This window comes from Phyllopteryx taeniolatus, chromosome 1 (genome assembly GCF_024500385.1).
Source record: "Phyllopteryx taeniolatus isolate TA_2022b chromosome 1, UOR_Ptae_1.2, whole genome shotgun sequence".
Lineage (NCBI taxonomy): Eukaryota > Metazoa > Chordata > Actinopteri > Syngnathiformes > Syngnathidae > Phyllopteryx > Phyllopteryx taeniolatus.
The window spans coordinates 47,508,169-47,533,829 of NC_084502.1; the positions used below are offsets into that span (position 1 = coordinate 47,508,169).

The 25,661-nt window shown below is 41.9% G+C and overlaps 2 protein-coding genes across 3 annotated transcripts; one reads left to right on the plus strand and one right to left on the minus strand.

The window, feature by feature from the left end:
• Positions 1-8,321: 8,321 nt before the first annotated feature.
• Positions 8,322-18,836, plus strand: retreg2 (reticulophagy regulator family member 2). The gene is made up of 9 exons (XM_061798863.1): positions 8,322-8,838; positions 9,259-9,362; positions 11,855-11,885; positions 12,063-12,192; positions 12,423-12,507; positions 12,637-12,774; positions 14,966-15,054; positions 16,289-16,424; positions 16,674-18,836. The coding sequence occupies exons 1-9, from the start codon at positions 8,585-8,587 to the stop codon at positions 17,444-17,446; spliced, it is 1,740 nt and encodes a 579-aa protein (XP_061654847.1). The 5' UTR covers positions 8,322-8,584; the 3' UTR covers positions 17,447-18,836.
• A 146-nt stretch (positions 18,837-18,982) lies between these two features.
• Positions 18,983-25,467, minus strand: mdh1b (malate dehydrogenase 1B, NAD (soluble)). Of its 2 annotated transcripts, XM_061798879.1 has the most exons (10): positions 25,331-25,467; positions 25,049-25,161; positions 24,842-24,976; positions 24,609-24,751; positions 24,352-24,520; positions 23,925-24,264; positions 23,710-23,851; positions 19,888-20,063; positions 19,675-19,810; positions 18,983-19,586 (listed from the first exon to the last, which is right to left on the minus strand). In XM_061798879.1, the coding sequence occupies exons 1-10, from the start codon at positions 25,350-25,352 to the stop codon at positions 19,541-19,543; spliced, it is 1,422 nt and encodes a 473-aa protein (XP_061654863.1). In that variant the 5' UTR covers positions 25,353-25,467; the 3' UTR covers positions 18,983-19,540. The 2 variants fall into 2 exon arrangements, with proteins under 2 accessions (XP_061654863.1, XP_061654873.1); XM_061798889.1 differs by lacking the exon at positions 19,888-20,063.
• Between the last annotated feature and the right edge of the window lie 194 nt (positions 25,468-25,661).

Below are 25,661 nucleotides of genomic sequence, written 5' to 3' on the forward strand. Positions count from 1 at the left end.
ACCTTGACCTTTGAGTTCACCTTTGTCTTTGGAGGTTGTTCTGGGCTCTTTTGTTACCATTTGTATTATGTTATTTCTTCAATTTGTCATCAATTTTCCTCCTGCGGCCACATACAGGAAGGTTGGCTACAATCCCATGGATCTTAAATTTCTGAATATGTGCAACTCTAGTCACAGGAACATCAAGTTGCTAGGAGATGTTCTTACTTTTACCTTTAACGTGCTTGTCTATAATTTTCTTTAATCTCCTGAGAAAACTCCGCTTCCTCTGGTCCATGTTTAGTGTGGTACACACCATGTCACCAAACAGCACAGTGATTACGTCACCCTTTAAATAGGCTGACTGACTGATTACAAGTTGAAGACACCTGTGATGACATACCTTGTTTGAACATGTCCCAATGGTCAAATTATTATTTTTATTTATCTTTTCTCGGAGTATACCATAATTTCTGTCCAGGCCTATTTCATGAGTTCTGTTGAATTGTGGTACTGTTGAACCACAATTCAAAATCAATGTTAGATTTTCATTGGTTAATTTTCAATCAATTTTTATTATTATATTTTGTCAGGTTCATAAGCGGAATGGAAGATGAATGAATGTTATTTTTGTGACCACTGTGGGCCAACAATTTTGTCCACGTGTGTATATACAATGATATGAAACAATAAATGAGTAAATTTGGGCCACTGAACTTTTTTTTATGTATTACATAGGTGCCAACACGTATTATTTTTAATTACTATAGTTGCACAAAAATAGGACACACCAACGTGAGGAGAGCAAGGTTCAATTTTAGGTGTTGACTGAGAAATTGATTAATAAAAAGGTTAATTTTTACAGTGGATGTACTCAATGTCGAGCACTGTAGGAGAGCAACTTTTTAATTCTTGATAGACGCATTTGATGCAAGACATTCGCCTGACTGGAATTTATTGTATGGCACAGCATCGTGGGAATGATATGTACACGGGGATCTTATGTCAGGGGTGGAGACCCGTTCGCCACTGCGGTCAAGCCAGCCTCCACTCGTCAAGTAGCACGCAAGCCAGCCGCCCCTAATTTTGTTCATACTAGGCATTACGGTAATAAGTCGCCAACTCGCGGCGAAAGCCACCTTCAAAATAAAAGCCTTCCAATAATACGGACGTGCTCTACCGACTGAGCCAAAGCCAACCCAAAACAATCCCATTGGTATCGCAAGACAAGTCCAGATCTGTGTGACAGACCACCAAGGACCCCACTTGGTTTGATGACGATCTGATATTGTATTTCAAAATAAAAGTCTGTGAAAACTGCATATTTTGCTGTTATTACCCCTGAATGAAAAAATATGTTAAAAAAAATACATGAGATATTGCAACACTGGTCCAGTTCTGGGGAACACTGCACAACCCCAGGTCTCCAACAAAAGTGGTCCCACCCAAATCTGATGTGGTGTTTCAAAATAAAAGTCCCCTCAACTCTGCATATTTCACTGTCACTACCACTGATTTAAAACATTTCGTGGTAATGACAGTGAAATATACCAACTTCAGAGGACTTTTATTTTGAAATGCCGCATCAGATTTGGGTGGGACCACTTTTTTGGGAGACCTGAGGTGGTGTAGTGTCCCCCCGGTACTAGACTGTTGTTGCGATATCGCATCGATTTTTTTAATGAATGCTTTAAAGGTGGAACGGTGGACGACTGGTTAGGGCATCTGCCTCACAGTTCTGAGGACCAGGGTTCAATCCCCGGCCCCGCCCGTGTGGAGTTTGCATGTTCTTCCCGTGAGGAGAAGTGGCTCAGAAAATGGATGAATGGATGTTTTAAATCAGTGGTAGTGACAGTGAAATATGCAGAGTTAAGGGGACTTTTGAAATGCCACATCACATTTGGGTGGGACCTCTTTTGTTGGAGACCTTGGGTGGTCTAGTGTCCCCCAGAACTGGACTGGTGTCCAGATTTTTTGAAACAGATTTTTTTCACTCAGGGGTAATGACAGCAAAATATGCAGTTTTATATATCAGATCTTCATCAAACCTCTTTTAATGGAGACCTTGGCGGTCTGTCACACAGATCTGGACTGGTCTTGCAATACCAATGGAATTATTTTGGCGTGGCTATGGCTCAGTAGGTAGAGCAGGTTCGAATCCCTGCTACGACTGTCCGCATGTCGAACTGTCCTTGGGCAAGACACTGAACCCTAATTTGCTCCCAGTGGGCCTACAGTGCCTTGCATGGCAGCAATCACCCATTGGCTATGACTATTACAGATTTCATCAACATCATTGCTACTACAAATCCCCTTTGGTGAGATTTGAAATCTTTACTTACTCTACTCAATTATAGATTATGTATTTCCATCCAAAAGTTTTGGAACTGTGGGAGCAATTTCTTTATATTTGCTTTAGACTGAAAACATTTGAGTTTGACTTTAAAAGATGAACATGAGGCAAGATTGAGATAAATATTTTAGCTTTTATTTCCAGGTATTTATCTGCATCTGACAGATAACATGTTTTCAGTCTACAGCAAAAATAAAGGTGTTGGCCTCACTGTTGCAATACTCTTGAGGGGATTGTATAGTAATTACGACAAATTACTCAAATGACGGATGGTGAATAATTTATGAACTACTCTGATTATATAACATTGTGGTTCCTGTGACAAGGTGCAGATGTATGAGCTGGAGAACCACAAGATTGAGACATGGAGAGGTGAGTCATTTCTGCGCAAGTAAAAAAAAAATAAAAAATCTGTGATAGACGACCACAACCGGATACCGATGCGGTATATGTACCATAGGTTTATTATATTATATGCGTGTGCAGTTTGAAGGCATCTTGGTTTGCAGTTTGCACCGAGCCCAATCAATCATTTCTTTTCTCCAAGTGTCTTTGAAGCCATCTATTCCTTACTCAAACACAAGAACAAGGCCAGAACCCTCCTATTATGTTAGCTCCTCAGGCATGCTTGTACCTGCTTGTGCTCCTTTATCATGCAAAATATGACAGTATTTTCTTCTGAATGTTCCAATGTCTTTCAGAAATCACAATGCGAATGAGGTGACAAATGCAGCTGCTGTGCAGCTGTTTCTGTAGAAATGTCCGTGCTGTATTAAGGCGACCGGAAGGGACGAGCGAGCTGACCTTACAAGCCTCCACCACAATCTTCTGGTCTCCAAAGCAGTCTTCATTTGACTGCATCTGATCAATTTGATCAATATTTTTACCGTGTTGTTAATTTTCTGTATTAAACAATTTCTTGTGATGCAGTATTTTCAATGAACATTTATTGTCAGTTTGATGAGGATAAAACAAATGAATGAGAAAATCTTCTGGTTTTTCGATTTTTATACAGTAATTATAGAGGTCCTCAATTTAGGACATATATTACGAACGACATGCGGCGTAAGAATACGTCGTCATACGGCACAAGAAGGCACGCTCAGTTACCTCTACTTACCTACCGTATTTCACATTGGTGGGCCACCCATTTGGTACCTGGGCCTTCAGCGGGGATTTAGGGATTTACCAGACTTAATAGCCCCACTATTATGAAATAATTGTAGAAAATCTTAATGAAATGCATGAATGCAATATAATAGCTGTGCCGTGTACTGTACATCATCTGGAGCAATTAAGAATCTATCATAACGTGACAAAAACATCAAATTCACCACAGATGCTGATTAATAAACGTGTTCACGTGCACATTGTGTTTTGCTAGTCGAACTTAGCTTGCTCTGACCAACCAATCAGAGGATGTAGAAATGCTGTCATTGTGCGCCAGCAATCTAAGACGAATTTGAAAATCTCATTGGTTAACATCCACGTACACGTACTGGAACCAGTGAAGGCAAGAGAAAGGCTATGAAATGAAGAGAACATACTGTTGTGAATAAGTTTAAATAATGTAATGGAACAAATTGAATTTTGCTTGTAAATGTAGTTCTTTAGATAGTATTTGAGGACTAGACTATGATGGCTGGATGGGAGACTATGATAGGCCAAAGAACAGATGTCAAACTCAAGGCCCGTGGGCCAAATCTGGCCCACCACATCATTTTATGTGGCCCATGAAAGCAAATCATGTGCATCAACTTCCATGATTCTTGCTAAAATCTGTACCAAAACTTTAAATTGTCATATTCAGTTCAGTTTATTTTTGAAAGGGGACAATGCAATTTCATAAAACACATGAAGTACACATGGTTAAAAAAGCCAGAATTAGCCAGAAGGCTAGTTTTCATCTGTAGTCCCCTGGCCATGATGTAAAAAAGCAGTAAAATACATCTACAAGACAATATAATACAGGATACATAATCAAACTATACTATTAAGAGAGAATAAAACCATAATTTTTTTGATCATAACAAAAAGACAACATAACATACTTGTCTTTTAGTGTTGGCAGCTATAGGTGTTAACTAGCCACATTTTCAGTTTTTTTGTGAAGGCCTTGTATGTTGTAAGCAGTTTAACCTCCTTAGGTACTGAGTTCCACTCACCAGCGCTCCTCACTGACCAGGCTGACTTACTGAAAGTGCTCCTGCGCAGAGGAATGAGACAGTCACCTCTGACAGAGCCTCGAGTGACACGCTCAGAGCTGTTTCTTTGGCTGATGAACTCAGCCAGAGGAGCTGGGGCCAAATCATGCAGTACTTTATAAATCAAATTTAAATCTGCAAATATGTGAAGACGGTCCCAGTTTAAAAGACTGTATTTTTTTAAAATTGCACAGTGATGATAGTGCCTTGGTTTTTTATCCATCACTTTAATTACTTGTTTGTACAAAACTTCCAATGGTTTTTTTGCATTCTGACCAGCCTGGGACCAACTGGTTATGCAATAGTTAAAGTGACTAAGAATCATCGAATGCAGGTAAATTTTTGCAGCTTCAGTTGACATTTCATTCCGAATTGCACGAAAATTTGCGAGGTTTAATTTGATATTTTTACACAATTTGTCAATATGGGCTTTAAAGGAAAGCTGTGAATCAATTATTAACCCAAGATATTTGTATTGGCTGACAATTTGCATTTTTTCTCCATTAACAAGTATGTCGGGGTCAGGTGATACTCTATTTGTTTTATTGAGATACATGCCTACAGTTTTAGAAACGTTTAGCTGTAGACAGCACTCCTGCAACCAAGTTGTGACACAGGACATTGTATTAGTGAGTTTAGCAGCAACAGTATCTTTGGAGCGACCATGAACAAAGAAAACTGTCTCGTCTGCATACATTACGCACTCTGCTTCAGAGCAAACAGTGGGCAAATCGTTGATATAAAGACTAAATAAAAGGGGGCCCAATATTGATCCCTGAGGGACTCCAGAGGTTAGCCTAAGAGACTCTGATCTGCAGTTGTTAACTGATACAGATTGTGTTCGGTCATGCAGATATGATTCAATCCAGCTCACAGCTTTGCGAGAGAAGTTAAATTTTGAGAGCTTAGTAAGAAGAACAGAGTGATTTACTGTATCAAAAGCTTTCCTGAGGTCCAAGAACACCGCCCCTACAACTCCACCCTTGTCGAGAGAAGATTTTATTTTCTCAATGAAGAGGCATGTAGCCATTTCAGTGGAATGCTTGGATCTGAAACCAAACTGCATGGCGTGGAGAGAGGGGGAGCTGCTGATTAAATAATGGACAATCTGCTCTGACACCCATTTTTCTGCAACTTTGGAAATGGCCGGAAGAATGCTTATAGGTCGGTAGTTATTCAGAGAAGTTGAGTCACCGGATTTAAAGACAGGGGTAACAATAGCAGATTTCCAGGCCTTTGGAAAGTGACCAGATGAAATTGAAAGATTAATGATTGAGGCAATAGGAGGAGCAAGAGTTGAACCTAGATCTTTGAGCATGCTCGTGTCCATTCCAAAAACATCCTTTGCCTTAGATGGTTTGAGTGAATGAATTAAATCGATAACTTTGGTCTCAGTAATATTTGTAATAGTAAAGAACTGCGTTGTAGACAATGCAGGGTATTCCTTCATTTGTTTTACTGCAAACTTAGAAGAGATTTCTGACACAGATTCAATGAAGTAGTTGTTAAAAGCATCAGCCATCACTAGAGGTTCCGTCAGGATGTTTCCATTTAATTGAATTTGCATTAGTTTTGTTTTGTTATTTTGTGTAAAACCCAATAGTTTTTTAATATAATTCCAGGTTATTTTTGAATTTCCCTTCGCACTATTCAGAGCAGTAATGAAAAAGTCAGCTTTAGATTTTCTTATTTCTTTCACTACCCTATTTCTCAGTGAGATAAAGTGCTGTCTATTGTATCCTGATTTGACCGACAACTTCAAGGAATGATCGCGTTCTTTCATCAGTTTCAGAATAAATGTGTTTAACCAAGGCAGGCCATTATTTCTAGCTTTTAGTTTAATTATCCGTGTAAATTGTATAATAATTTCTTGTATTTTGTTGGCAAATTTAGAACAATCCTCATCTAAATTTTTACCAGCGAGTAATACATCCCAGTTTACTTCTTGGATGGAATCTTGGAAATTTTGTTGTTCATGTTTTGGTATCCTATTGGATTCAGTGGTGGCCAAGGGTTTGAAGCGCTTTTTATTTAATTTTCTTGAAACCATTATAAGATTGTGATCAGACAATCCTGTGAGCATATTGTATGGCTTCAAGATCCTTTCTGGCCTATTAGTAAAGGCTAGATCAATCTGAGTTCGGGTGGAGTTTGTAATTCTCGTAGGGCCATTAATAACCTGAGTCATATCCATATCATCCATAACCCTTTTCAATTTTTTCCTAACTTTGTTAACTTCCCAATTAACATTTAGGTCACCCATTATTATCACCTCTTTTGCAAGATTGAGTTGTTTCAGTAACATTTCCAGCTTTTCATAGAAAGCGGCATTTGATGAGGGAGGCCTATAAATAACTACAAGAATAAAAGACATTTGCTGTGACAAAGAAACAGTTAGTCCAAGAAATTCTAATCCATTCTCATCTGTAACATGTATTTCATTACAATTAAAAGTGACCTTGGCATAAATCACAACACCTCCTCCCTTAGAACCCTGTCTGTCGTTTCTAAACATTTTATAACCAGGTACAGATAGTATTGCTGAGGGCGAAGATTCATGGAGCCATGTCTCAGATAGGCAGAGGAAGTCAATATTTGAGTCAGTGAGAAGGTGATTGACCTGATCACTTTTCGTTAAAATGCTTCGTATATTTAAGTGTGCACAAAGAATGCCTTTTGGTTTACGTGTTGAGTCCCATATTAATTTAGAGTTATTAACGGTTTGGAACGCCCTCCATTTCCGGTGCTTTAGTATTGCGGGGTTTGGCAGCCCCCTGTTTCTTTTATTGGCAATGTTTGCATATAGCTTTACGCTGCCAGCTTCCGCATCAGCCGTCGGTGGTGGTGGTGGTGGAGGCCCAGCCGTCGGTGGTGGTGGTGGTGGAGGCCCAGCCGTCGGTGGTGGTGGTGGTGGAGGCCACCACCACATATGTAATAAATGTTAAAATATTGCAATCATTTTTTGTTACCAATCCCCTTTTTTTGCCGTAACTGAACAACCTATTATCTCTGACTTCTGATTTTAAAAATTGGTTATCTACCAATTTGATGTGTATATGTATATATATGTATGTATGTATGTATGTATAATATGAGGCGATTAACCAATTAAATGGCTTCACAGTCATAATGGCCCTCTGAGGGAACCCGTAACTACAATTTGGCCTGCGACAAAATGTTTAGGCCATTGGTGTCAAACTCAAGCCCCGCCACATAATTTTACATGGCCCATGAAAGCAAATTGTGTGTATCAACTAATGATTCCTGCTAAAATCTGTACCAAATTTTCAAATTGTCATATTTAATAAACAGTAATGTTGAAGTATTGGATTTTTTTTTTGTTACCTTTTTTCAGTAACGTGAACAGTAGTTGATCAAACTATAATCCTTGTCTTCATATTTCAGATCTAGTTATCTCTCGATTTTATATGTAATAATATGATGAGGTGATTAAACATTTATATAGTTTGCCAGGGGAGGCACGGTGGGCGACTGGTTAGCATATCTGCCTTACATTGCTGAGGACCCGGTTTCAAATCCGGCCTGTGTGGGGTTTGCATGTTCTTCCAATGCCTGAGTGGATTTTCCCCGGGTATTACGACGAATTCGTTGTTGCCGTTGGAATGGAACTCGGTCGTAAGCCAAGAACGTCTTGTACATACAGTATTCTACATAAAATCGACGTTCATTCATGCAGTAATATCTTCGTCCATAGGGTGGTAGACTCGCACTTAAAGAGGGTAGCCATACAGTAAACAAGGAAACACGTGACCTTTTTTGACGCGTGATTTCCGCCCACTTGCTGAGTATTTTACCGGAAGTTGTTGATTTGAGTCGGCTCGTTAGTTTCTTCTTTGCTTGTTTTCAATTTTGGATCTATAACTTGATCATTTACTCCAAGAAATACTTGCCGAGGCCTTATTATTGGTGTACTTTATTTTGACAGTCCAGCCGGAGGTGGTATATCATTGGAATGTTTGGCTTGACCCTGAGCTAGCCGTACACCCCGTGATCTCCAAAACAACACAACAAAGTGGCGCAAAGAAACATGGCGAGCGCCGAGGAGTCACGAAGACGCCCTTCCGTTACATCCTCTTCAGTCGGCCTGGAGGCCCTGTTTCCCGCCGGCACGTCGGCGCACTCTTGTGGCGAAGGGAACCCGGAGCTCGAGCGACTGCGGGAGCGCATTCAAGACTGGCTGTCGCCGTACGAGCCTGCATTGCTGTGGCTTCAGCGGCTGCTGGTGTGGGAGAGGCCGCTGTACAGCATCTCGGTCGCGCTCACGCTAAACACGTTATTCTGGTAAGGCCTTGTCGAGGTGGTCGAAGATGACGGTCGCCTCTTTAGCAAATCGTTAAGGTTGCCGAGATGTGCGAGCTAAACGTCAGTCAGGATAAGACTGCTAATCCCACCTTTAGCCGAATGCTAACACGGCTCGTCGACACATCCGCGATAGAAGTGTGACAGTCATTGAACTGCTTCGACATTAGTGCAATGATCAAATCGGCCAAATCATTTGTTGGGCTGTCATAAAAGACGTTGAACTTGTACTTCGGCCACGATGAGTGGCCCGTACTGTGTATCAGCTGTCACTGATAGATTGGGCACTGTGCAACGAGGCGGGATGCTGAGGGTACTTCTGTAAATAATCACATTCATTCATACCGTATGTTAAACAAGACACGCAATTGGATAAGAGTGTTCTTCGTATGGCTTTCACAGGCTCCTGTCATACACTTCCCTGCGCCCACTTTTCCTGTTGAGTGTGTCCCTCCTGGGACTGATGCTGCTGGAGAGATGGAAGCCCAAGTTGCTCACCGTTACTAGTAAGAAAAAGCACTCACGTCAATGAATTTTATCCTTAGAATTAGAGAGAGACCGATGGGTTTTTTTTTCCAGGGCTGATGTATTATTAGTCAAGGAGGCTGATAATCGATATTTGGAGTTGATCTTCAGTTTCAGTTAAAAGGAAAATATTTCCCTCACAATTTTGAACAATACAAACTCTTAAAACTTTGTTTAAATGCCTTTAATCAGTAAGCATTTATTAAACTGCTTTTCAGATTTGCAACAGGTTTTTTCATCTGAGACAATACATCTTTGTTTTCAAATTCTCACAAAAAGTGCAGTGAGCTCCCAGGCTCAGCAACATGTCACATAAAACTTAAACAAATAAATGGCTCCCAAAAGTTTTCTACTGTAAATAGTGGCTGTTGGATTAAAAAAAAATATATATATATATATATATATATATATATATATATATATATATATATATAAAGGCTGATGCCGATATCCATCAAAATGCTGAATATTGGCACTGATAATCGACCTGGCCGATAACCGATCTATCCCGTCTAAGAATTTAACATTGCCTCATCCACTGTTGCTGCTCCAGTTAAAAATCCATGAATGTGGAAACCACGTTAACCCAACATAATGGTAATAATACATGGGGTCCTCAGTGTATGAAAAAGTTCCATTCCCACGTGAAACAAATTTGTCCAGTAGCTGTAATGTCATAATTAAAGTAAATATTTGCATTAAAAGCACATCAACATTTATTATAAAACCTTCTTGTGCTGCGTGACGATGTGTTCTTAAGCCGCACTGTAGTCTGTCACTAACCTACCCTAACCAGGTAGAAAAGTCATAATTATTTCTGAAAATTACTTTTAGGCCATAAATACAAAACTATCAAAAGACTACAAAAACTACAGCTTCTCTAGAGCTCTGCTGCCCGTATTATCACAAGGACCCCCTCCATTCACCACATCACTCCAGCCCTGCAACAACTCCACTGGATCCCTGTCCAATACCGCATCTACAACCCCAATTCCAATGAAGTTGGGACATTGTGTTAAACATAAATAAAAAAACAATAGCTCATTTTATACTGTTCACCTGTGGGATGTTCCAAACAGGTGTTTGATGAGCATTCCTCAACTTTCTCAGTCTTTTTTGCCACCTGTCCCAGCTTTTTTGGAACGTGTTGCAGTCATAAAATTCTAAGTTAACGATTATTTGATAAAAATAATAAAGTTCATCAGTTTGAACATTAAATATCTTGTCTTTGTAGTCTATTCATTTAAATATAGGTTGAACATGATTTGCAAATCATTCTATTACGTTTTTATTTATGTTTAACACAACGTCCCAACTTCGTTGGAATTGGGGTTGTAATAGAAAATACCGATCTGCACCTTCAAGGCCATTGATAATCTCACTCCGCCATATCTTGCGGGCCGCCTTCACGTTGCCATACCCTCCCACTCTTTCATATCTTCATCCTCTCTCCACCTCACCGTCCCTTCTGCCCATCTGTCCACCGTGGGGGACAGAGCCTTCAGCCGCTCTGCCCCCCATCTTTGGAACCACCAGACCTCCGAAACACAGACTTATTAACCCTCTTCAAATTCAAACTCAAGACACACACATTCCGGTCTGCCTATTCACTTTAGCATTTCCCATGTCAGTTGCCATTTTAATTTATTTATTTTTATTTTTTTTTACTGTGCTTGTACCTTGTGACATTGAGTGTCTTGAAAGGTGCCTATAAATAAAATGTTTATTATTATTATTGGCGGCACGGTGGACAACTGGTTAGCACAGCTGCCTCACAGTTGTGAGGACTCAGGTTCAAGTCTGGCCTCACCTGTGTGGAGTTTGCATGTTCTCCCTGTGCCTGCGTGGGTTTTCTCCGGGTACTGCAGTTCCCTCCCACATCCCAAAAACATGCATGATAGTTTGATTGTAGACTCTAAATTGGCTGTAGGTGCAAATGGTTGTTTGTTTATATGTGCCCTGCAATTGGGTGGCGATCAGTTCAGGGTGTACCCCATCTCTCGCCCAGAGTCAGCTGAGATAGGCTCCAGCACGCCCGGGACCTTTGTGAGGATAAGCAGTATGGAAAATGGATGGATTATTATTATTATTATCAAAAACAGAATAGCAGTAACTGAACATGCCTTCTTGTGCCTGATGACTATGTACCGTATTCTTACGCCACTGCTTAACTAGTTAATTGCATGACGTTTGTGAACCAAGCACCCCGTTTACACTCTCACTATAATTCATAAGGGGAGAGCTGTCCAATGTAATGATAAAAAAATAAAAAAGAAAAAATTATGCCCCCATAAAGTTGATAATGAACAGTTTTCTACTATTTTGGTGACCTCCTTCAGCTACAAATTAAGGTTTCTGAGAATGTCACAAAATTTGTATAATCATGTCTGTGGGTGTACATATGAACATGCATATATTTGGCTGCAATTTCAACACGTTTGAATCTAAACTTGTGTTTTTCTGGCTAATTTAGTTCCACGTGTAGAGGTTTCCCTCATTCAAAGGTATGCATATTCTGTAGTGGAGATAATTTTGTGCCACTTGTGTGTGTGTGTGTTCTTGCATCATCTGTGATAACATGAACATGGAATATCAGAAGGCATGTTAAGCACCACCTGGAGAGAAATTTTGTTTCCATCTTACTGTTGTTGTTGTGTGTGTGTGTGTGTGTGTGCGTCCAGTGACTCGATGAGCACAAAGCAGCGGCTGCTCAGCGTTCCTGAGCTCAGTCACCACCTTGCGGAAAGTTACCTGACGTCCTCTCTGTTCCTGCACGAGACACTGCAGTACAAACGACAGAATCACGGCAAGGTAAAACACAGATCAGGTACCAGTATCATGTAAATGTTCAGTAGGGTTTTTTTTCAAAGAAATTTTAAGAATTCAAAATCTCACTTTTTAATGTGATTTTCTCTTTAGCATGCTGACAAACATGCTTTGCACTTGCAGAAGTGTTGCTCTTTCACTTCCTATCTACCCTTTGCAGCTTCAAGACGCAGTCAGTCACTGTATCGATTATATATTTTGATTTTATTTCTCAGTTCTGTGCAGTGATGTGCAGCGGCTGTTTTGCACTTGCGGTTGTCGGACATTATGTTCCAGGAATCATGATCTCCTATATCATAGGTGAGTCAGTTTTTGTCGCTGCTGTCCCAACAACTCTTCGTGATTACATTGAAGTTTTCTATGACATGAATTATTTTATTAATTTGACCCACATGCAGTGCTAATTTCCCTCACTTTGAATTCCTTCAGGTCTTAGTGTAATTCTGTGGCCACTAGTGGTGTACCACGAACTGATCCAAAGGATGTACACCGGCCTGGAGCCCATCCTAATGAAACTGGACTACAGCATGAAGGGAGATACAGAGCCTCGCAAGCATGACAAAAGAAGTGAGCATCACTCGATGCAACAGTTTGCCTTGAACAAATGTCAACAAAGCTGTAGCACTGACTCTAGGGCTGTCACTATCGGATCTTTTTAGAATCGATTATCCTATAGATATTTCAATGTGTATTTTTTTTGGACAACTAACATGCACTTTATTCTCATTTATGAGGGCTGGACTTCCATCCTTAAAGGTCAGAGGACAAAGATGTTATGGGGTCAGTTAAAATTCATGTTTGTATTGTTTATATGTTATGTAATAAATGCACGTCATTTTCAGCAAGTTGTCAACTATAGTTTAGCTAAAAATTAGGTTTTTATTACGCGTATTGAGCAGTCCCCGAACATACCCGGAGCTCGAGAGACAGTTACTCTAGCCACTGCAAGGGCTACCGGAAGTGACGTTGAAATTGCCAAACACAGCGCGCTGCGCTCTGTATGCAATCACGAGCACCGTGTTGGAATATGAGGAGGAGGAGGAGGATTTCGACGTACAGGAGCATCGTCAAACCGTAGGTTTGAGCCGATCAGGTCGGAACCTGACAGCGACGACGACGAGCAGCCAAGTAGCAGCTGTACAACAGAAAAAGAGAGTGGCCAGTGGGCCTCGCAGAGCGGATTTGAAATAAAGACTGGTATGTTTGTGTATCCTATAAATCCATAATTTACTTGTCGATAGGATCATAGAGTCATGAATAAAATATAACAGGCATTCTCATGGGGTCAGACAGTTGAGGAAAAAAACGTTATGTCTTTTTATACAGTCATGGCCTGACATAATGACAGCCCAAGGGTGCCAATAATTTTGAGCACGACGATACGTATTATATATTCATATATGTTTCAGTGACACAGCACAAGGGTTTATATTAGTATGCAGTATTCCTAAATATTGTGTGCCCCTTGCTCAAGTAGCTTTAGAACGCCGCACAGAAAGTCTTTGCCATGTTTGTTGGCTTGTCATGCAGGCAAAAGTACAGACGACAGTGCTGAAAAGTACAGCTTTTTTTTCCCTACTGCCCAGTGCATGATAACCACAATAGAGTCATAGGTATGTACAAGGAAATCCTCACCTCCCGTCTGCGCCGCTTCGGCACGGCACCATGGCGGCTGTGAGATTTAGTTCTCTTGCTGGCGGTTGAGGTCCTGATGGTCCTAGGAAAAATAGTTGGCACCGCAGCTGGTTTTAGCCTCTGCCTAACTACACTTGTGTATCCAATGCTTTCTGCTCAGTCTTTCTCAAAACACGTTGGTTCAAAGTGATCAGCACAGAGTTTGGAATGCTTGCTAGCCACCAATAGCTGAGCACGTTTCTTCCCCTGTCGATTGACTTTCCCTATCCACTGGTCATGTATTCCTTTTTCACTTGGAAAGCCAAAAAAACGCTTCCCGCTGCCTGAACCATTTGTACAACCAAATACCACACAATAAACCATTGTGAAGTTGCTAAATCATACGACAACAAATATACAAGGACGGGAATAACAGCATGGAACAGCAGCACACAACGCCCAATGAACAGGCTGTTTGGCTCGTGTTACGTCACCGTGCCGGATAGAGCCGAAGACCGGAAGGCGCTGGATGCAAAAAGCAGAAGGTGCATTCTGAATCATTTTTATCGATTTAACTGCTGTATATCTGCTATATAATCACTTCGAAATGGGAGATGTGGTTTGTAAAGGGGTTCTAGAGTTATCAAGATTTTTTTTTTTAAGTCTTTGTCCTCTGACCTCTAAACTGCATATGTTGGTACTGAGTGTATGGTATAAACTTTGTACATAATTTAAGACAACAAACTAAGCCTTTGCTAAACAGTAAGCATTAGTGGGCTAGCGATTACCATTTTAGGTATATTAAAAAAAAACACTAACTACTATTCAGCTCACTCATACATTACACAGCTAATAGTGTCCTAAAAATCACTTACAGATGCTCCTCTTTCGTTTTTGGCAGTGTTTTTTACAGACCCAATAGTGCGTCCGTCTGCAACAAATGTCCGTGCGGTAAACATGGACATTGGCCAATTGGTTCTGGGTGGCGCAAATATGCTTTGATTATTTTTTTTTATTACTGCGAGGCATACATTTTTTATTGACCAATTTTTGTTAGTTTTTTTTTTTTCTTCTCTTCCTCACGCCTGAGTCTCTTGTTTGTGGTTGTTGTATATGCAAATTCAAATGCTTGTTTGTCTACCAGAGGTGAAGAAGGAGGTGGAGGAGGGCGACGAGCCAAGAGCTGAAACGGGAAGCGAAAGTGAGGAGGAGCTCTCCTGTTTTGCCCCAACGGTATGGGCCTCTGATAACTCATTTCATACACATTCACAACACTCTCAATCTGCCGATTTTTCAGCAGCCATGATCCTGTAGCCTTTCCCACGTCCCATTGAAGTGGGCTTTTGGCCTTGCCTTTATTCTGTGTGAAAGGAACACACGAAATGGGGGTTCCAAGTCCATCCATCCATCCATTTCCTGTACCGCTTCTCCTCACTAGGGTCGCGGGCGTGCTGGAGCCTATCCAAGCTATCTTTGGGCGAGAGGCGGGGTACACGCCGAACTGGTCGCCAGCCAATCACAGGGCACATAAGCAAAAAACTATTCACACTCACATTCACACCTACAGGCAATTTAGAGTCTTCAATTAACATATGCACGTTTTTTGGGATGTGGGAGGAAACCGTAGTACCCGGAGAAAACCCAGGCAGGCACGGGGAGAACATGCAAACTCCTCAAAGGCGAGGCCGGATTTGAACCCGGGTCCTCTCGCCCGAAGATAGCTGGGATAGGCTCCTGCACGCCCGCGACCTGAGTGAGGATAAGTGGAACGGAAGATGAATGAATGAATGAATGTATATGGTCACCTACAAACAAGCAAGATTTCTGGCTCTCACAGGCCTGTAACTTCTTCTTTAAGAGGTTCTTCTGTCTTCCACTTGTTACCTGTGTTAATGACACCTGTTTGAACTTGTTATCAGTATAAAAGACACCTGTCCACAACCTGAAACAGTCACACTCCAAACTCCATCCACTATAGACCAATTCAATAGACCAAAGTCCTTGCCTTTGGCCACCGCCCAGGTCACACCCTACCCACAGGTGGTGATCCCATGGGAAGGGTGACCCACGTTACCCTTTCAGGCTGTACCCGGCCGGGCCCCATGGGTGCAGGACCTGCCACCAGGCACTCACCTTGGAGACCACCTTAAGGCCTGGCTCCAGAGGGGGGCCCCGGTGAGCCGCGTCCGGGCAAGGGAAGACGTTTTCCACTCTTTTTATGCATCATGGGAGTCTTCTGAGCTGTGCTTTGTCAGGTTCCTCACCTAGGACCTGTTTGCCATGGGTGATGCTGCCAACTTAACTCCTAGGATCATTGGGACACACAAACCCCTCCACCACGATAAGGTGATGGCTCAAGGAGGGGTTTGTCCCTATATTGTAGCACTATACTTTAACTATCCCACTTCACAATGTCTCTTTACACACATATAATGGGTACATTTGTCATTGTGGTTGTCTTACTCAGGTGGATGTTAAGACTACGGCCCTGGCAATGGCCATCACAGACTCAGAGTTGTCTGACGAAGAGGCGTCCATATTGGAGAGCGGCGGCTTCTCAGTTTCCAGAGCTACGACCCCCCAACTGACTGATCTCTCTGAAGGTAATGTTGCTTGCTTCAAAATGAAACTTGGAATTCTACCAGAATAGAAATAGCCTTTCACTTAGGAGAGAGGATCAGAGGCCCGGCCAGGTTTACATCAGTGCTGGAGCCACAAAGAACTCAAAACACAACATTCCTTTATGCATGTTTTGTCAGATTGAAGGGCATTTTAGAGCAAAAAATAGCTGTGTGTGATCTTGTGGAAGACAGTATACCTTTACAATATCCTTGGATGTCTCATCTGTTCAGACCTGGATCAACAGAGTTTACACAGTGACCCAGAAGAGTCCTATCTGCGGGATCTGCCCGAGTTTCCCTCCGTTGAGGAGTTTCCGTCCTTCGAGCACAACCTCCTGCGCTTTCCGTTGCAAGGGTCGGGCCAAGGTGACAGATCCCAGGCGAGCGCTCCCGCAGAGGCCGAACCGTTTAGCCCCGCCAGCCTCCTCATCCAGCACCTGGCGTCCCCTCTTCACTTTGTGAACACTCACTTCAATGGCCATGGGAGACCACCTGGCACTGAGGTGGGCGTGTTGCCGGCGACAGGGGAAGGAGCATCGGGCCAGGGAGGAGAGGAGAAGGGAGCTGCTGTTACCCAAGGTGCGCAACGGTCACTTGAGGCCCTGAGTGAGGAGATTGTAAGCACAGCCATCTCCACTGTGGTGCAGAACACTCTGTCAGCACTGCTACGCTCCAGCGAGGCCAGTGAGGAGCCCGTCCTGGCTGAATTCCTTCCTCATGAATCCCCCCCAGGCATTATGGAGACCTTCATCCAAGCCACCGAGACCGCTAGCCCCGCGATGGCGCAGGTGCTGGGGCCTGACGAGGACCTGGAGACGCTAACCACAGAGAGCATCACTGGTGATGACATGCACGATGATACGCTGGTTGTTACCGAAGAAGAGGATTTTGAGCTTCTGGACCAAAGTGAACTCGAGCAGGTGGATGAGGGGCTGGACCTCAGCCCTGAAAGACTGCTGGTGGGGGGAACCTCGGAAGCTCCACAGCATCAACATCAGTCATAGCTTCCCTTTTGCCCCCCACCCCCACCCCCACCCCAACCCCTCCTAATCTAATGTGTTTTGTTTTTAATTTGTCCATTACAATTACATGATACACAGCACTACATCCAAAACATTTATCAAAGAATGTGTGATACTGTTGGTGCCCGACAGCAGCTTGAGCTGTCAGCATTTCAGATCTGGCCTCTGAGAATTAAAATTTGCTTCGTAAGCAAATTCCCTGTGTTGAATAAACCTGCTGTCAGAAGCAGGTGTTTGTCCAGATGTTGTTACAGAGATTAGGATTACAATGCAGTATGTGCTCTAAATTATTTCATTTAACTGTTAGATGGCATATTTATCTGAGGGTGAATTAAAAATGTGATTGCACCCCTCTAATGATATTGGTGACATGCCATAAGTAAAGTAAAAGTATTCACTTTATCTAATCAGCCACATTGAGTCATAGTTGCGCTTTCACATGTTGCCTGGAAACGGAAACTTTGACAATGTTGGATGTTGAAAAGATCTTTACCCACACAGGTAATTGACCTAAACAGCTTTCCTCTGTGGTTGGTGCCTCGGTCTTAACTAATAATTTGCTAGTAGACTCTAATTTTATGCTACATGTCATTGCTACAGGTGAGGTTGAGTTCTTATAGTTATCCATTATTTACCAACTAATCACGACAAGTACATTGCATGCCATGCATTACACATGAACTAACCATGTTCAGTTGTCAGGTCTTGGGTTCGAAATAAGTGTAGGTTTTGCTTTAACCGCTCAGCATCCAAATCTCAGGGGGCAGGGTGTACAAATTGGCTCGCAGTGTTGTGTTCATTTCCCAACTTGTCCTCGTGAACTGTATTTGTACTAACCTCCCAGTTTACCAACCTGCCAGTGTATATTGTAGAAATAATCAAAAGAAAAATGGAATTGATATATTCCGCAATATTCTGCATGTAAAACAACACTTTCATTTCTCAACGATGTGCTGCACAATGTGTGGGGAAAAATACATGTGAATGTTTCAGGTTGAAGTCAGTTTCTTTAATATTTACCAGTGAGCGGAATATATGTTTGGTATGTCCTCATTACAGTGACCTGTAAATGAAGAACAATTGATAACATTCAGAGTTTGACAGACTAATTTGTGGTTGGTGGTAGTGTGCTTACAAGATTGCTTAACTCATTAAAAAAAAAAAAAAAGACACCCGTTGAACTGTTAACTTAAAGGAATATATTTTCTAAGTTCTCTTTTTTTCCATAAAGTACTCAGTTTGATCTTTTACATCTTGAGACTATCAAAAGCAAAACACAAGTTTGTACAGGCAAGGTTTATTATATTAAACTGGTGAATTGAACGACAACTCCACATGACAGTGAGAGAATAAAAGAACAAACTGAAAAGCATTGATGCACTACGATGTATTTAATTTATCCTTCTGTTTTTCTCACGTATTTGTTAAAGGTCCCCTTTGAATGTCTTTGATGTCCTTTATTAATCCATCCATCCATTTTCTGTACCGCTTATCCTCACTGGGTTGGAAATGCCCAAAATGTCCTTTTTCAAGCTATTCTAGTTGGTCTCGTCTTCCTGGCATTTGAGACAGTTGGATTTCTCATTATTGTGTGTGCCATGTAAATAAGCTCTGCTCTTATTGGACTGCTCATCTTCCCCAGTTTAAACATGAAAAGCAGCTGATTGGTCCAATCGTGGGATCTTCTACTGAGAAGCTTGGAGCGGTGTGTTGTAAGTGGCCACAGTCAGCGTGTCAAGTCACCCGGGCTGGTTCCTTTGATTTGATTAGATTTTTTTCCTCCCTGCTTCCCTGTTCTTCTGTCCATTCCAGCCTACCTGGTGGGTGGGTGTGTACCAACCACGGAGTGGGCAGGTACTTGATATTAATTGACAAAACTACGTTACAGTGTCAACAATTTCAAAGCCACCTGTTTTGCAAGTCTTCTGCTGTTGATTGATTTTAGCATTCAATCGACCAAACCGCATAGATGTCAAACCATGTCACAGGCTAAATTTGACATAATGCATACATAAAACAGCAGAAAAAAAATTGGATTCTGATGAAAGGGGACCTTTAACAGTTTTGTAGTTTTATTCAGGCTTGTCCTTGACTTGTGGTTTGCTCGATCAACATCTTTTTCCTGTGAAGGAAATACATCTTACATTAGGGTGATGTAGGGGGCTAGGTTTGAAGAAGCATAGAAAAGGTATCATGGCCATTTTACTTGCCTGAGTTCACTTGCAGAAAGATGAAGTCTCTCCTTCAGATCATCTCCAACAGTCACGTCGGACATCGCGGACCACTGGCCATCTGTGAAAGTCACTGGCACTGACAGGACCACGTCGCCTGGGAGGTCGTAATGGCCTGCAAGTTGCCCAGAGGTTTAAAATGCATACTGTCATCTAAGTGAGCACTATACTCCCCTCCTTTCAATGTTTCACCTGCACACAAGACCCCCACAGAGAACACCTGACTGAGAATGGATGTCCCATTCCATGCCTTTAGGAGGGTGAGGATCCCGTTGGCAGTTGACATGTGAGTTCCGTGACAGGTCTTTGAAACTACAGCTGCTTGGTGACAACGCACAATATCTTGGAAGTCGCTCTCCAACCATTCCCTAAATAAAAGATGGATGTCATTGCTTTTTTTGCAGGGAGTACAGGTTGGAATGCTGGGTCTGTCATTCTCGGGCTGTTTTTGATGGCACTATATGAAGTACAAAATCTAATGCTAGGATGGGCAAAATTGTGCTCAAGGGCCATGTTTTTTGATTGCTGAAATGGACAGATGAGTCAGGTCATTTGTAGGTAGGGTTAAAAAAAAAGATGCATGTATATGTGAAAGTATTTCATTTTTTTCCTAATAGGATTCGATATCAATGGTCAGCAGGCCAGAAGGATTAAAGAATTGTGTCCAGCCTGGTCTGATCTAATGCTAAAGAGCTGTTTTACACCACTACAAATTACAAGTGCAACAATAAACAGGTCGCTGCAGAATTGGATGACGTTTTCTGTCATTTCAATTGGATCCATGCACAAAATGAAGGAACATGCACTTGTTTAAATTATAGTTGTCCTCAGACAAAATATAACTAGCTGTGGTAAAAAGTGATTTCCAAATACAATATTATTTACAATCCCAAATAGCTTTTGTAACCCCTTAAAATTGCTTTTTTTTTTCTCGTGTCTCCCTCTTGATGTCCAAGTTGCATAGCAAATATAATAGATAAAATACCTTTTAAATCACCTTTCTGGTATGATATTCGTGGTCTTCCTTGAAATTTTGAAAACATTTTGTTTTATCACAGAAATTTTAAATGGTAATTATGCAAGGTTGTCTCTCAATACACACGCAACCCTTTTCCGCCATATAGACTAGAGGACAAAAAAAAAAGTACTACGTTTAATATTTTTTTCAATGTTTTCAGCTGTAATGACGCGTCACTCAAAACAATTTGACCCTGTTACTCATATCAGAAAAAAACATAATAGTATATATACCAAATATTACTTCTATTAGTTTTATACAACCTTCACATGCTTAATTGTTCCATGTTGTGACTGCTGGCTGTTTTCCGGCCGTTTTGGGCATCCTGGTTGTTCCCAGCCATGTTGTGACTACTAGCTGTTTTTTGATAAAGATAAGATGAGTGCAGCTGGACAAAGATAATTGTTTTGCTTTCCTTTCTTTGTCTGTCTCTCTCACTTCTGCATAACGGAGGTGATTGTTTTGCTTAGACTTCAGTAAGGGGTGACAACACGTAAGACTAGTACCTTTTCCTCTCTTGGCAAAGACTTTTATTTCTTTTTTGTAATAAAAACCTACAAATACAAAATTGCTTCTTTACTTATTCGGTCAGAAAAAGTTTTGCCAAAACAAAGGAGAACCATGTTCAGGGAGGCTGCCGAAAGGCCGACAGCAACATTGAAGGAGCTGGTGGAATTTCTGGCAAGTACTGGCTGTTTAGCACATGTGAAAACAATCTTCTGTCGTCTTCATATAGTATGACTTGGCTGTGGGGTAGGATGGCAGGACGGAAGCCTTATCCTACAAAGAAAAACCTCGAATCCCGGCTACATTTTTGCACACTTGAAATCTCCCAAACGCATGTGTTATGGGCTGATAAAACTAAAGTTGAACATTTTGGCCATGATTCCAAAAGGGATGTTTGACACAAACACAACATTGCTTATCACCAAATGAACACCACTCCTCTAGTGGTACAATTTTAAAGTTTTTTTTTTTTTTTTTAAATGTCTCAATGGTCTTGGGCCATCATATCTATCCCATATGCTTTTATCCTATCGACCCTCAAGGGTCCTCAGGTCCTCTGGCAGTGGCCTTTTAATCCTTCCAAAAACCTGGGGGGGGGGGAGGGGGGAAACACGGCGAGGCTGCCTTCATACATTATGGCCTTCACCACTGAAAGAGCCTGCGAGAGGGCATCAGCAACACAGAGACTGTTGATGTTTTTCAAGGAAAGCTCAAGACACACCTGGTTGGTTTAGCTTTTAACTGATTTATTCATTCTTCCATCCATACACCCTGAACTGGTTGCCAGCCAATCGCAGGGCACATACCAACAAACAACCAGTCGCACTCACAGTCACACCTACGGGCAATTTAGAGTTTTCAATTAACGTGCATGTTTTTGGGATGTTGGAGGAAACCGGAGTGCCCGGAGAAAACCCACGCAGGCACGGGGAGAACATGCAAACTCCACACAGGCGGGACCGGGGATTGAACCCCGCTCCTCAGAACTGTGAGGCTGACGCTCTAACCAGTCGTCCACCGTGCCGCCATTTATTCATTCTTAATTTCACTACTTCTTTTACTAATGTATCTATTATTATTTTTCATCATATTTTAGTGTACCTCTTATTATCCTCTTATGTCCCTTAGCTTTTATCCTGTTTTATTATTGTTTTTTAGTCTTTTTCAGTTTTACTCCAGTGCCTCCTCATGGGAGTCTCCTCGCCGGGAGGTGTGTTCCGTCTGCCTGCAGGGACGTCATAATGCAGCCTCCTGGGGTTGGGAGGGATGAAAAGTGCTATACAAATAAAATTTGAATTATTTTGAATGAGGCATAGTGATGGAAGCATCATACTTTGGTGCCTTTTTTCATCTGCTGGAACTGGGGCCTTCGTCAAGGTGGCAGGAATTACTGTATGAACAGTTCCAGATATAAGTCAAAGCCTTCAGGCTTCTGCTAGAGAGCAGAAAATGTCAGGAAGGCTGTAAGAAGAGCAAAACCTTATTTGGGGTTAAGAAGAGGCACTTTAAATGGTGGCAGGTGTGTGCTGACTCTTATTTAACATAAGTTTGAATATGATTGGTTCATTCTGAGGACAGCGACATCCCTAGTTTTAAGAGCGTTTGCACACTTGTGCAACCACGTTTACTCAGTTATTTTTAACTCCCCTCAGTCCATCCATCCATCCATTTTCTGAGCCACTTCTCCTCACTAGGGTCGCAGGCGTGCTGGAGCCTATCCCAGCTGTCATCGGGCAGGAGGCGGGGTACACCCTGAACTGGTTGCCAGCCAATCGCAGGACACATACAAACAAACGACCATTCGCACTCACAGTCATGCCTACGGGCAATTTAGAGTCTCCAATTGAAGCATGTTTTTGGGATGTGGGAGGAAACCGGAGTGCCCGGAGAAAACCCACGCAGGCACGGGGAGAACATGCAAACTCCACACAGGTGGGGCCGGGGATTGAACCGGGGTCCTCAGAACTGTGAGGCTGACGCTCTAACCAGTCGGCCACCGTGCCGCCACTCCCCTCAGTAACTTATTTAATTTATTTTAATAGATTTTTACAGGTTGGTCACATGAATGGTGGAGAAAGTTGTGAAATGATTTGTCTCGGTCCCATAAAAACGTGGCATTTAGACAGGGGTGTGTCGACATTTTATAGCCATTGAAGCTCCCTTTACATTCAAAGTTCTCTTGACCAGTTAGGATAGCAGCTAAAATCCAATATTGTAATTAGAGTAATACTAAAATTCAATTAGTATTGGTTGTGCCAAACAGCAAAATATATAAGACAAATTAAATGTCTCATAAAATGTCTCCCGTCGATGGTTCAGCTGGACGAATCATTATGGTTTTTACCTGTTAGATAACATACCAAAAAAAAAAAAAAAAAAGACCTGCAGTGCCTAAATTGTCCTCCAAGTCTGGAATGACTCAAACATTTAATTATTACCTCTGGCAGAATAGCTTGCTTTTTTGTTATACTTTTTGTTTGCTTACTGACCTGTCATAAACAATCTCAAGTACTGGTTGGGAAAAGAAGGGTGGCCCTTTGATTGGTCCATTGTAATTAAAAACTTTTGCCCTCTGGAGGTCAATGTAGAAGCTGTCACCAACATCTCCCCACACAATGACGTCTGTCACCTCTAAAGCAGAACACGATGCAGATGTTAGGAATGTTGACAAGTGAGCACAGTAAAATGCAACCGGCGTATCTACCTGAAGTCCTCACTTTGAGCTTGTTGGCGATGGCGGCCCTAGCTTCATTCTCCAACTGAGTTGCAACGGCAACAAAGTGACGGCTGTCAATTGAGCACGCTTTCAGTAGAAATGAGCATCTGAGGTTCACAAGCGACCCACCGGACACAATCACCTTCACATTGCTACTAGCCCTTGCCTCAATCAACTGCCCGTATTCAGTGTACAGGTCTGCAATTGCTTTTATCTTCTTTCGTTCCTGCACATCCTTCGTATCATTGACTTCAGACAAGTGGTCATCCAGCAGGAGGATGATCTCAGCTTTCTGGAAAGCTTCCTTCAGATCTGTGTGAATGGTCACCTGTCCATACATGCATACATGAAGCCTGGTGGTTGGTTTTTAATGGTGACGTTATTAAAAAAGAAAAAAAAAATCAGAATTATCTGCCTGATGAAGCAGAGGCAGAGCCAGATCTTCAGTCTCCATCTTCAGCGATTGTAGTTCCTCCTGGTTGCCTTCCAGATCCAGGAGATGGAGGCTAATGGCAGAGGCTTGGGACACCACCTCAGCGGAGAGCAGACTGGGGATCAGCATGTTGCATGTTGGGTTGAGGGCGCTGGGCAAGTACAAATACGGCCAATTAGTTGTACACACCAAACGCTTTACCACCCAAGTCTTCTGTGTAGTTTTCCAGTCTATTTAACCTGCTGATCCATATGTGAAGGGGTTGGATGAGACTGGCGCGATGCTGCTCCTCCATAATAAGGTTGACCTTGGTGACAAGGTTTTCTTCTGCAATACTCTGCATCAATTCTTCAGACATGTCTGATGTTATGTTGTAGTACTTCTGATATGAAGGCACAGTACACAAATATTACAAACGAAACATGCTCCACAACATAGCCAGGTAATGAGTCAAATACTGTATGAGGCCAACCTGACAGTGCTCTAAAAAGTCATCGAAGCCCCCTAAGAACACCCCTTTGCCTCCTTGGTGCACCAGTTCTCTCCACACTAGCGGGGACTCTTCATGTTTCCAGCCATTTCTTATGCACGTGTCTTCTAGCCAATCCTGTCAGAGACCAGTGAATTGTCATTGAGATGCCACATACTTATATTCAACATGGAAAGCAACAAAGTTTACCTTCCATTCATCTGGGAGGATTGAGATCTTGTGAATGCGGAAATTCGGCAAAGAATGCTGCAACCTGTCGGCCAAAAGTTCTGCTTTGGCATAATATGGGCAGTCTGTTTTGCCTGTGGGAATACATCAAATGTGGGTGAATACTTTCACACGACACATTTTCTATTGTTTTATTTGTCAAACATTTTTCCTTCCACATCACAATTAACCACTTTGTGTTGGTCTATCACATGAAACCACGATAAAATACATTTACGTTTCAAGTCACAGTTATCAACTTACCAGCCAGCACAAACTTTGCCATTTTATGAGGGGACTTTGACTACAAGCAATATAATATAATAATTTAATATAATATCAATAACGTCTGTATTTATTTCGTTTTCGCTTGTGGAGTCAGTTGCTAGGTAACTGGGATGTTCAACAATATTTGAGTCCGGAAGAAACACCTCAACGTCGGCGCAAAATAATATATTTGCGTGAAGACTGTAAGAGGAGCTTTGGAATACATTTAAAACGTTACAATTGGCATTAATATTAAACATTGTATTAAAAAGGATGATTTTGGCTGTACATTTTTTTGTGTTTCCATTTGTTGTTACAATTCGGCCAT

What these genes read in the sequence shown, in the direction of transcription:
- mdh1b (XM_061798879.1), bottom strand. Translation starts at nt 25,352, where the DNA reads ATGGCAAAGTTTGTGCTGGCTG. An exon ending in GGCAAAGTTTGTGCTGGCTG is followed by an intron (nt 25,162 to 25,330) that starts GTAAGTTGATAA and finishes GTATTCCCACAG; the next exon opens with GCAAAACAGACTGCCCATAT. An exon ending in TGTGGGGGTCTTGTGTGCAG is followed by an intron (nt 19,811 to 19,887) that starts GTGAAACATTGA and finishes GGCAACTTGCAG; the next exon opens with GCCATTACGACCTCCCAGGC.
- retreg2 (XM_061798863.1), top strand. Translation starts at nt 8,585, where the DNA reads ATGGCGAGCGCCGAGGAGTCACGAAGACGCCCTTCCGTTACATCCTCT. An exon ending in ACGCTAAACACGTTATTCTG is followed by an intron (nt 8,839 to 9,258) that starts GTAAGGCCTTGT and finishes TGGCTTTCACAG; the next exon opens with GCTCCTGTCATACACTTCCC. An exon ending in CATGATCTCCTATATCATAG is followed by an intron (nt 12,508 to 12,636) that starts GTGAGTCAGTTT and finishes GAATTCCTTCAG; the next exon opens with GTCTTAGTGTAATTCTGTGG.